The following is a 12,709-nucleotide window of genomic DNA, read 5'->3' on the forward strand; positions in this document are numbered from 1 at the left end:
GCTCATCGCACTCTAGCGACACCTTGTGGCGGGCCGGATGCCTGCAGGCTGACTTCGGTCGTCAGTTGAACGTGTTTCCTCCGACACATTGGTGCGGCTGGCTTCCGGATTAAGGGGGTGGGTATTAAGAAGTGTGTTTTGGAGGACGCATGACGCGACATTCGCCTCTCCCAAGCCCATTGGTGAGTTGCAGTGATGAAACAAGATCGTAATTGGATATCACAAAATAGCTATCCAATTGAAAATTGTCAGACTTGATTTGCCCTAACGAAAAATGTATCAACCCCGACATAAAATGTCCATTAATTACAATCAACATAATAATTCACAATTCCTGTTGAGGCAAGATTATTTTCCTGCTACAGCAAACTGGCTCAAATGAAGATCCTACATCTGTAGGCTCCTCCCCTATGGACCATCCTGGCTTGGACAAGGCAACTTACTTACTTTATACAGCCTGTGTTGTATGGACATATGAAGGGTTATAAACGGACCTGTTATTCTAGATACTGTGGAAGAGGGTTAGGGTTATATCAGAATTTATAAATTGGGTGGTTCGAACTCTGCATGCTGATTGGCTGACAGCCGTGGTATATCAGACCGTATACCACGGGTAAGACGAAACACTTATTTTTACTGCTCTAATTACATTGGAAACCAGTTTATAATAGCAAAAAGGCGTTGCGTCGTACCTAAGAACAACCCTTAGCCGTGGTATATTGGCCACATATCACACCCCCTCGTGTCTTATTGCTTAAATATAGATCTAAACAGACCTGTTATTCCAGATATGGTGAAAGAAGCCCAGGGATAGAGGGTTAGGGTTATATCAGTACAGAACTGGTCAAAGGTTTTATAACACCTACTCATTCAAGGGTTTTTCTTTATTTTTACTATTTTCTACATTGTAGAATAATAGTGAAGGCATCAAAACTATGAAATAACACATATGGATTCATGTAGTATCCAAAAAAAGTGTTAAATCAAAATATATTTAAAATAACAACCCTTTGCCTTGATCACAGCTTTGCACTCTCTTCGCATTCTCTCAACCAGCTTAACCTGGAATGCTTTTCCAACAGTCTTGAGGGAGTTCCCACATATGCTGAGCACTTGTTGGCTGCTTTTCCTTCACTCTGCGGTCCAACTCATCCCAAACCATCTCAGTTGGGTTGTGGTCTAGTGATTGTGGAGGCCAGGTCTTCTGATGCAGCACTCCATCACTCTCCTTCTTGGTCAAATAGCACTTACACATCCTGGAGCTGATGGGATGGGCGTACTGCTGCAGAATGCTGTGGTAGCCATGCTGGTAAAGTGTGCCTTGAATTCTAAATAAATCACTGACAGTATCACCAGAAAAGCACCCCCACACCATCACACCTCCTCCTCCATGCTTTACGGCGGGAAATTCACATGCAGAGATCATCCGTTCACCCACACCGCGTCTCACCAAGACATGGAGGTTGGAAGCAAAAATCTCTAATTTGGACCAAAGCACAAATTTCCACCGGTCTAATGTCCATTGCTCGGGTTTCTTGGCCCAAGCAAGTCTCTTCTTATTATTGGTGTCCTTTAGTAATGGTTTCTTTGCAGCAATTCGACCATGAAGGCCTGATTCACACTGTCTCCTCTGAACAGTTACTTGAACTCTGTGAAGCGTTTATTTAGAATGCAATTTCTGAGGCTGGTAACTCTAATGAACTTATCCTCTGAAGCAGAGGTAACTCTGGATCTTCCTTTCCTGTGGCGGTCCTCATGAGAGACAGTTACATCATAGTGCTTGATGGTTTTTGCGACTGCACTTGAAGAAACTTTCACATTTCTTGAAAAGTTCTTGAAATGTTCCATATAGATTAACCTTAATCTCTTAAAGTAATGACGGACAGTCGTTTGTCTTTGCTCATTTGAGCTGTTCTTGCCATAATATGAACTTGGTCTTTTTGTTGTTGTTGAATGTTACATTATTTGACATTTTCCATATAAGAACATTCAAAACAAAAATGAGAAGATATTAGACAACAATATAACAAAGTGACAATAACAAATGTGTAAATGCAATCAAATAAAAAATATATATACAAGTCATAATAAAAAACTAATGAGTGTAATAAAATTACAAAATCATTTTAGACCCAAGCCACCCCCTGTACCCGGATTTTGAACTACTCCTCTCTGGGCGCCGGTAAAGGGCACCCCTCAGCAGGAAAAACACAACTAGACAGTCATTTGTGCCAGGTGTGAAATCCCTCCTAAATAGCTCGGGCTAATGTTCCTATCCACTCAGTAAGGCCAGCAGGCTAATGTTCCTATCCACTCAGTAAGGCCAGCAGGCTAATGTTCCTATCCACCCAGTAAGGCCAGCAGGCTAATGTTCCTATAGACCAGCAGGCTAATGTTCCTATCCACTCAGTAAGGCCAGCAGGCTAATGTTCCTATCCACTCAGTAAGGCCAGCAGGCTAATGTTCCTATCCACTCAGTAAGGCCAGCAGGCTAATGTTCCTATCCACCCAGTAAGGCCAGCAGGCTAATGTTCCTATAGACCAGCAGGCTAATGTTCCTATCCACTCAGTAAGGCCAGCAGGCTAATGTTCCTATCCACTCAGTAAGGCCAGCAGGCTAATGTTCCTATCCACCCAGTAAGGCCAGCAGGCTAATGTTCCTATCCACTCAGTAAGGCCAGCAGGCTAATGTTCCTATAGACTCAGTAAGACCAGCAGGCTAATGTTCCTATAGACTCAGTAAGGCCAGCAGGCTAATGTTCCTATCCACTCAGTAAGGTCAGCAGGCTAATGTTCCTATCCACTCAGTAAGGTCAGCAGGCTAATGTTCCTATCCACTCAGTAAGGCCAGCAGGCTAATGTTCCTATAGACTCAGTAAGACCAGCAGGCTAATGTTCCTATAGACTCAGTAAGGCCAGCAGGCTAATGTTCCTATACACTCAGTAAGGCCAGCAGGCTAATGTTCCTATCCACTCAGTAAGGCCAGCAGGCTAATGTTCCTATCAACCCAGTAAGGCCAGCAGGCTAATGTTCCTATCCACCCAGTAAGGCCAGCAGGTTAATGTTCCTATCGACCCAGTAAGGCCAGCAGGCTAATGTTCCTATCAACTCAGTAAGACCAGCAGGCTAATGTTCCTATAGACTCAGTAAGGCCAGCAGGCTAATGTTCCTATCAACTCAGTAAGACCAGCAGGCTAATGTTCCTATAGACTCAGTAAGGCCAGCAGGCTAATGTTCCTATAGACTCAGTAAGGCCAGCAGGCTAATATTCCTATAGACTCAGTAAGGCCAGCAGGCTAATATTCCTATAGACTCAGTAAGGCCAGCAGGCTAATGTTCCTATAGACTCAGTAAGGCCAGCAGGCTAATGTTCCTATAGACTCAGTAAGGCCAGCAGGCTAATGTTCCTATCCACCCAGTAAGGCCAGCAGGCTAATGTTCCTATCCACTCAGTAAGACCAGCAGGCTAATGTTCCTATCCACCCAGTAAGACCAGCAGGCTAATGTTCCTATCAACTCAGTAAGGCCAGCAGGCTAATGTTCCTATCCACTCAGTAAGGCCAGCAGGCTAATGTTCCTAACCACTCAGTAAGGCCAGCAGGCTAATGTTCCTATCCACCCAGTAAGGTCAGCAGGCTAATGTTCCTATCCACCCAGTAAGGCCAGCAGGCTAATGTTCCTATCCACCCAGTAAGGTCCGCAGGCTAATGTTCCTATCCACCCAGTAAGGCCAGCAGGCTAATGTTCCTATAGACTCAGCAAGACTAGCAGGCTAATGTTCCTATCCACCCAGTAAGGCCAGCAGGCTAATGTTCCTATAGACTCAGTAAGGCCAGCAGGCTAATGTTCCTATCCACCCAGTAAGACTAGCAGGCTAATGTTCCTATCCACCCAGTAAGACCAGCAGGCTAATGTTCCTATCCACTCAGTAAGGCCAGCAGGCTAATGTTCCTGTAAGGCCAGCAGGCTAATGTTCCTATAGACTCAGTAAGGCCAGCAGGCTAATGTTCCTATCCACTCAGTAAGGCCAGCAGGCTAATGTTCCTATCCACCCAGTAAGACCAGCAGGCTAATGTTCCTATCCACCCAGTAAGGCCAGCAGGCTAATGTTCCTATAGACTCAGTAAGGCCAGCAGGCTAATGTTCCTATCCACTCAGTAAGGCCAGCAGGCTAATGTTCCTATAGACTCAGTAAGGCCAGCAGGCTGATGTTCCTATAGACTCAGTAAGGCCAGCAGGCTAATGTTCCTATCCACTCAGTAAGGCCAGCAGGCTAATGTTCCTATCCACCCAGTAAGGCCAGCAGGCTAATGTGACATATCGACCCAGTAAGGCCAGCAGGCTGATGTTCCTATCCACCCAATAAGGCCAACAGGCTAATGTTCCTATCCACCCAGTAAGGCCAGCAGGCTAATGTTCCTATAGACTCAGTAAGACTAGCAGGCTAATGTTCCTATAGACCCAGTAAGGCCAGCAGGCTAATGTTCCTATAGACTCAGTAAGACCAGCAGGCTAATGTTCCTATCAACTCAATAAGGCCAGCAGTCTAATGTTCCTATCCACCCAGTAAGGCCAGCAGGCTGATGTTCCTATAGACTCAGTAAGGCCAGCAGGCTAATGTTCCTATCCACTCAGTAAGGCCAGCAGGCTAATGTTCCTATAGACTCAGTAAGGCCAGCAGGCTAATGTTCCTATCCACTCAGTAAGACTAGCAGGCTAATGTTCCTATAGACTCAGTAAGGCCAGCAGGTTAATGTTCCTATCCACCCAGTAAGGCCAGCAGGCTAATGTTCCTATCCACTCAGTAAGGCCAGCAGGCTAATGTTCCTATAGACTCAGTAAGGCCAGCAGGCTAATGTTCCTATCCACTCAGTAAGGCCAGCAGGTTAATGTTCCTATAGACTCAGTAAGGCCAGCAGGCTAATGTTCCTATCCACTCAGTAAGGCCAGCAGGCTAATGTTCCTATAGACTCAGTAAGGCCAGCAGGCTAATGTTCCTATAGACTCAGTAAGGTCAGCAGGCTAATGTTCCTATAGACTCAGTAAGGCCAGCAGGCTAATGTTCCTATAGACTCAGTAAGGTCAGCAGGCTAATGTTCCTATCCACCCAGTAAGTTCAGCAGGCTAATGTTCCTATAGACCCAGTAAGGCCAGCAGGCTAATGTTCCTATAGACTCAGCAAGGCCAGCAGGCTAATGTTCCTATAGACTCAGTAAGGCCAGCAGGCTAATGTTCCTATCCACTCAGTAAGGCCAGCAGGTTAATGTTCCTATCCACCCAGTAAGTTCAGCAGGCTCGTCTATGTTTTATATTTCATTGGTATGTAACTGTTATGAACGTTGTATTGTCAATTAGTTTTGTATTTACATGTCACTTTAAACATGTACATGACACTGCAACAACATGTCCCCATGCGGACAATAAGGGCAGTAAAGTGAAATAAACATTCAGTGAGGATTATATAGAGATGCTGTCAGTATGATGTGAGGGGAGATTCTCCATATAATCAATAACAGGTTGCCAAATAATGTAAAAATGTCTCTAACTTTTTCCTCAAGCCAACAAGTGATTTTCTCCAGTGGGATACAACTATTAACTTCTGATAGCCACATTGCAACTGGCAGGGGAGGAATCTGTTTTCCATTTCAAGGCAATACATTTCTTGGCCATCGCTAGCAATATTTATGTTATCTTTACAGCATGGCTTTGCCTAAGATTGGTGTTAGTAAAGTTACCCAGTAGACAGACCTCTGGGTCTAAAGGGAATGCAACCCCGTGAATTGAGGATATGGTATCTCATACCCCCTGCCAGAAACCGTGTAGTTTTGAACACTGCCAAGTGGAATGGAGGAAAGTTCCTTCATCTGAGCCACATCTAAAACACAGGGAGGAGATATCTGGGTTGAACTGGTGCAGTCTAGATGGGGTGATATAGAGCTGATGGAGTCTGATCTGTATCTGGATCAGTCTGTATCTGGAGTTCAATGTGGATGTAACACCATAGGGTTATGATGGTGAAGCCCATAGGGTTATGATGCTGAAGCCCATAGGGTTATGATGGTGAAACCCATAGGGTTATGATGGTGAAGCCCATAGGGTTATGATGGTGAAGCCCATAGGGTTATGATGCTGAAGCCCATAGGGTTATGATGCTGAAGCCCATAGGGTTATGATGGTGAAGCCCATAGGGTTATGATGCTGAAGCCCATAGGGTTATGATGCTGAAGCCCATAGGGTTATGATGCTGAAGCCCATAGGGTTATGATGGTGAAGCCCATAGGGTTATGATGGTGAAGCCCATAGGGTTATGATGGTGAAGCCCATAGGGTTATGATGCTGAAGCCCATAGGGTTATGATGGTGAAGCCCATAGGGTTATGATGGTGAAGCCCATAGGGTTATGATGGTGAAGCCCATAGGGTTATGATGCTGAAGCCCATAGGGTTATGATGGTGAAGCCCATAGGGTTATGATGGTGAAGCCCATAGGGTTATGATGGTGAAGCCCATAGGGTTATGATGGTGAAGCCCATAGGGTTATGATGCTGAAGCCCATAGGGTTATGATGGTGAAGCCCATAGGGTTATGATGGTGAAGCCCATAGGGTTATGATGATGAAGCCCATAGGCTTATGATGCTGAAGCCCATAGGGTTATGATGGTGAAGCCCATAGGGTTATGATGGTGAAGCCCATAGGGTTATGATGGTGAAGCCCATAGGGTTATGATGGTGAAGCCCATAGGTGACCATCTAAAAGGAAACTTATGCTTGGTCAAATACAGACAACGGTAAGATTTCACTTTTATCAAAATTGACCTAATATCCAGAGAAATAACTATTATACTGTAATAGGTTTTGTAAGTGAGAGAGGGAGGGAGTATTCTGGGTTTGTTAGAAATAAGATAAGGTCGTCCGCAAAGACTTATGGGTATGGGGGCCCGCCTCAAAGCCATGTATGTCAGAGAACGTTCTAATGGCCTCAGCCATGAGGGGCGAAGAGGTGGGGGATGGACTTGGTCTTTCACCAAATTGATCTATCTTCTGTATACCCCCCTTACATTGTCACAACACAAGTGATTGGCTCAAACGCATTATGAAGGAAATAAATTCCACAAATGAACTTTTAAGAAGGCACACCTGCTAATCTAAATGTATTACAGGTGAAGCTGGTTGTGAGATAGTCTCATGAAGCTGGTTGTGAGATAGCCAAGAGTGTGCAAAGCTGTCATCAAGGCAAACGGTGGCTATTTGAATAATTTTGATTTGTTTAACGCTTTTTTGGTTACTACATGATTCCATATGTGTTATTAAATTCCATTTTTCACTTCAGTTCCGACAAACAGCCCTGACGTTGCTTCAAGAGGCAGTTTGGAACTCGGTAGTGATGCAACCGAGGACAGACGATTTCTACAAGCTACGCGCTTCAGCACTCGGCGGTCCCGTTCTGTGAGCTTGTGTGGTCTACCACTTTGCAGGCTGAGCCGTTGTTGCTCCTAGACGTTTACACTTCACAATAACAGCACTTACAGTTGACCGGGGGAAGCTCTAGCAGGGCAGACATTTGACGAAACTGAGTTGTTGGAAAGCATGGCATCCTATAACAAGTGCCACGTTGAAAGTCACTGAGCTCTTCATTAAGGCCATTCTACAGCCAATCCTTGTCTATGGAGATTGCATGGCTGTGTGCTCGATTTGTATACACCTTGTCACCAATGGGTGTGGCTGAAATAGCCAAATCTCCTAATTTGAATGGGTGTCTACATACTTTCGTATATATGGTTCTACACAGACCTGTTATTCCAGATACTGCGGAAGAGATCCAGGGCTTCCCGTAGCCTGTTGGTGTTGTTGTCCTCTCTTATGACCATGTTGTAGCTGCTGCTGGCAACCACAAAGATGATAGCAGTCACATCTATAGGAGAGGAGAGGAGGAGATAAGATGATAGCAGTCACATCTATAGGAGAGGAGAGGAGGAGATAAGATGATAGCAGTCACATCTACAGGAGAGGAGAGGAGGAGATAAGATGATAGCAGTCACATCTATAGGAGAGGAGAGGAGGAGATAAGATGATAGCAGTCACATCTATAGGAGAGGAGAGGAGGAGATAAGATGATAGCAGTCACATCTACAGGAGAGGAGAGGAAGAGATAAGATGATAGCAGTCACATCTATAGGAGAGGAGAGGAGGAGATAAGATGATAGCAGTCACATCTATAGGAGAGGAGAGGAGGAGATAAGATGATAGCAGTCACATCTACAGGAGAGGAGAGGAAGAGATAAGATGATAGCAGTCACATCTACAGGAGAGGAGAGGAAGAGATAAGATGATAGCAGTCACATCTATAGGAGAGGAGAGGAGGAGATAAGATGATAGCAGTCACATCTATAGGAGAGGAGAGGAGGAGATAAGATGATAGCAGTCACATCTACAGGAGAGGAGAGGAAGAGATAAGATGATAGCAGTCACATCTACAGGAGAGGAGAGGAAGAGATAAGATGATAGCAGTCACATCTACAGGAGAGGAGAGGAAGAGATAAGATGATAGCAGTCACATCTATAGGAGAGGAGAGGAGGAGATAAGATGATAGCAGTCACATCTACAGGAGAGGAGAGGAGGAGATAAGATGATAGCAGTCACATCTATAGGAGAGGAGAGGAGGAGATAAGATGATAGCAGTCACATCTATAGGAGAGGAGAGGAGGAGTTAAGATGATAGCAGTCACATCTACAGGAGAGGAGAGGAGGAGATAAGATGATAGCAGTTACATCTATAGGAGAGGAGAGGAGGAGATAAGATGATAGCAATCACATCTACAGGAGAGGAGGAGATAAGATGATAAGATCCTTCTACAGCTGCACCATTGAGAGCACTGGTTGCATCACTGTCTGGTATGGCAACTACTCAGCCTCCGACCACAAGGCACTACAGAGGGTAGTGCGAACGGCCCAGTACATCACTGGGGCCAAACTTCCTGCCATCCAGGACATCTATGCCAGGCTGTGTCAGAGGAAGGCCCTAAAAATTGTCAAAGACTGCAGCCACCCTAGTCATAGACTGTTCTCTATGCAACAGCACAGCAAGCGGTACCGGAGCACCAAGTCTAGGACCAAGAGGCTTCTAAACAGCTTCTACCCCCCAAGCCATACGACTCCTGAACAGCTAATCAAAGGGCTACCCAGACCCCCCTTTTACGCTGCTGCTACTCTCTGTTTATTATCTATGCATAGTCACTTTAATAACTCTACCTACATCTACAGGGGCGGCAGGGTAGCCTAGTGGTTAGAGCATTGGACTAGTAACCGAAAGATTGAAAGATCAAATCCCCGAGCTGACAAGGTACAAAATCTGTCGTTCTGCCCCTGAACAAGGCAGTTAACCCCACTGTTCCTAAACCCGTCATTGAAAATAAGAATTTGTTCTTAACTGACTTGCCTAGTTAAATAAAGGTTAAATAAATATAAATATTACCTCGACTAACTGCTCTTTAACTATTTTTTTATAATTTTTTTTTACTTAAAACGGCATTGTTGGTTAAAGGGCTTGTAAGTCAGCGTTTCACTGTGAGGTCTACACCTGTTGTATTCAGCATTTAGCAAATCCAGGCGTTTGGATGACGTGAAGTAGGAGCTCTTTGGTCACACCCAGTGGTGGGTTTGGTGTCGACATGAGAATGCATAAGCAGCAAATAACACCAAAAAAAATGATTTTATAAAATATTGAACTTGGCCTTTACTCATTGTTCGTACAGATATTGGCAAGACTAATTCAAAGTACTTTTTCAAGCACTAATATTCATTTACAAGGACCATCAATTTGTAATAGTTACTGTTATGCAATTGTTTCTAGTCGCCACCAGGTGGCGGTATATCACCCCAGTATATCACCCCAACCAACTTGCTATTCATCACTACCTGACAAGTTCTACTCAATAACACGTTTCTTATTGACGTGAGTGATAAGTACTGATCGCTATAGCTACAAAAAAAAAACACATCTGGTTTCCGACTGGCAGTTTTAATGTCGCCAGTACGGTTGGGCTGTGTGAGGAAAACGTCAGATGAACGGCTGCTGCTTGAAAAAGACAGTTATTGAGAAAAAAACATTTCTAACTGGCGCCAATTCACCCATGTTGACACATTTTCGTTGCGCCTTACACGGTGTGGGTTGGTATGGTCCAGTGCTGCAGTGGTTTAAAAAAGGTAGGTCAACTTATACTTAACAAAAATATAAACGCAACATGTAAAGTGTTTTTCTAATATTTTTTTATATTAACATATTTGATCATTTTGTGTTCTCCTCTCATTTCAATTCTAGCACTTTTCAAGTACCAACTGGAGAAAATTGATGATGAATGATTTTCAAGGTATTCTAGGATTTGAATTTCAGAGTGATAAATTCAAGTACTTTAAGCATCTTAATCACCTTGTGTAATGTTATCTGGTTTCAATAAAGATAAAAGCACCGCTGAAAGTAGAAGACTGGGTTTAAAAGCTCTACTAGGGTGTCTCCTAGGGTGTCTCCTAGGGTGTCTCCTAGGATGTTTCCTAGGGTGTCTCCTATGGTGTCTCCTATGGTGTCTCCTATGGTGTCTCCTAGGATGTCTCCTAGGGTGTCTCCTAGGGTGTTTCCTATGATGTCTCCTAGGGTGTCTCCTAGGGTGTTTCCTATGATGTCTCCTAGGGTGTTTCCTATGATGTCTCCTAGGGTGTTTCCTATGATGTCTCCTAGGGTGTCTCCTATGATGTTTCCTAGGGTGTCTCCTAATATTTTCTGTTGCAGCTAATGGATTTAGGGATGTTTTCCCGGACCCAGAATGAGCCTAGTTTTAGTCTAAAAACAACTGTAAGACCCCCTTGAGGTATAAATGTTTCATTTATTGAATTTGGCCCATAGAAACACACTGAATGGCAAAAGGGCAGTCAAAAAAATAAATGATAAGAAACAAGGTTTTGAAGAGTCTGTTGTCCTATATATAGGAGATATAAGAAAGATCAGGAAATATTTTACACATATTTAACGTAAAACAACCTCCATATATTTAAAAAAAAAAAAACGGGACCAGTTATCTTCAGACGAGTCCCGTAACACTTGTGGTGATCGTAGAGCAGAACGGAGACCCCCACCGTGTTCGTGAGAGTCTTCCCCTTTTCACAGAGTGCTCAATAGGTAGGTAGGTCGTAGGTCAAACCCTTCGGACAATACACACGTTTTCGTGAGAAGACCTATTTTTGGGATGTCTCCTGGTCTGACAAACGCCTCTCTAGTTCTGTCACCTTTGACCTCAGATGGGATGTCTCCTGGTCTGACAAACGCCTCTCTAGTTCTGTCACCTTTGACCTCAGATGGGATGTCTCCTGGTCTGACAAACGCCTCTCTACTTCTGTCACCTTTCACCTCAGATGGGATGTCTCCTGGTCTGACAAACGCCTCTCTAGTTCTGTCACCTTTGACCTCAGATGGGATGTCTCCTGGTCTGACAAACACCTCTCTAGTTCTCTCACCTTTGACCTCAGATGGGATGTCTCCTGGTCTGACAAACGCCTCTCTAGTTCTGTCACCTTTGACCTCAGATGGGATGTCTCCTGGTCTGACAAACGCCTCTCTACTTCTGTCACCTTTCACCTCAGATGGGATGTCTCCTGGTCTGACAAACGCCTCTCTAGTTCTGTCACCTTTGACCTCAGATGGGATGTCTCCTGGTCTGACAAACACCTCTCTACTTCTGTCACCTTTCACCTCAGATGGGATGTCTCCTGGTCTGACAAACGCCTCTCTACTTCTGTCACCTTTCACCTCAGATGGGATGTCTCCTGGTCTGACAAACACCTCTCTACTTCTGTCACCTTTGACCTCAGATGGGATGTCTCCTGGTCTGACAAACGCCTCTCTACTTCTGTCACCTTTGACCTCAGATGGGATGTCTCCTGGTCTGACAAACGCCTCTCTACTTCTGTCACCTTTCACCTCAGATGGGATGTCTCCTGGTCTGACAAACGCCTCTCTACTTCTGTCACCTTTGACCTCAGATGGGATGTCTCCTGGTCTGACAAACGCCTCTCTACTTCTGTCACCTTTCACCTCAGATGGGATGTCTCCTGGTCTGACAAACGCCTCTCTACTTCTGTCACCTTTCACCTCAGATGGGATGTCTCCTGGTCTGACAAACGCCTCTCTAGTTCTGTCACCTTTGACCTCAGATGGGATGTCTCCTGGTCTGACAAACACCTCTCTACTTCTGTCACTTTTGACCTCAGATGGGATGTCTCCTGGTCTGACAAACACCTCTCTACTTCTGTCACCTTTCACCTCAGATGGGATGTCTCCTGGTCTGACAAACACCTCTCTAGTTCTGTCACCTTTCACCTCAGATGGGATGTCTCCTGGTCTGACAAACGCCTCTCTAGTTCTGTCACCTTTGACCTCAGATGGGATGTCTCCTGGTCTGACAAACGCCTATCTACTTCTGTCACCTTTCACCTCAGATGGGATGTCTCCTGGTCTGACAAACACCTCTCTAGTTCTGTCACCTTTCACCTCAGATGGGATGTCTCCTGGTCTGACAAACGCCTCTCTAGTTCTCTCACCTTTGACCTCAGATGGGATGTCTCCTGGTCTGACAAACGCCTCTCTAGTTCTGTCACCTTTCACCTCAGATGGGATGTCTCCTGGTCTGACAAACACCTCTCTGTCACCTTTCACCTCAGA

The 12,709-nt window shown here is 44.9% G+C and overlaps 1 protein-coding gene across 2 annotated transcripts in view; it reads right to left on the reverse strand.

Moving 5' to 3' along the window:
- LOC110530889 (guanine nucleotide-binding protein G(olf) subunit alpha) overlaps positions 1-12,709 on the reverse strand; it is a 79,216-nt gene that overhangs the window by 7,185 nt on the left and 59,322 nt on the right. The window contains exon 8 of one of the 2 annotated variants that reach the window (XM_036986677.2): positions 7,791-7,911. In XM_036986677.2, coding sequence (XP_036842572.2) covers positions 7,791-7,911 — 121 coding nt within the window. Of the gene's footprint in view, positions 1-7,790; positions 7,912-12,709 lie in introns of those variants that run through there. The other variant, XR_016482713.1, reaches the window with a different exon arrangement.

Source organism: Oncorhynchus mykiss, chromosome 8 (genome assembly GCF_057628025.1).
Source record: "Oncorhynchus mykiss isolate SJ-2025 chromosome 8, ASM5762802v1, whole genome shotgun sequence".
Classification (NCBI taxonomy): domain Eukaryota; kingdom Metazoa; phylum Chordata; class Actinopteri; order Salmoniformes; family Salmonidae; genus Oncorhynchus; species Oncorhynchus mykiss.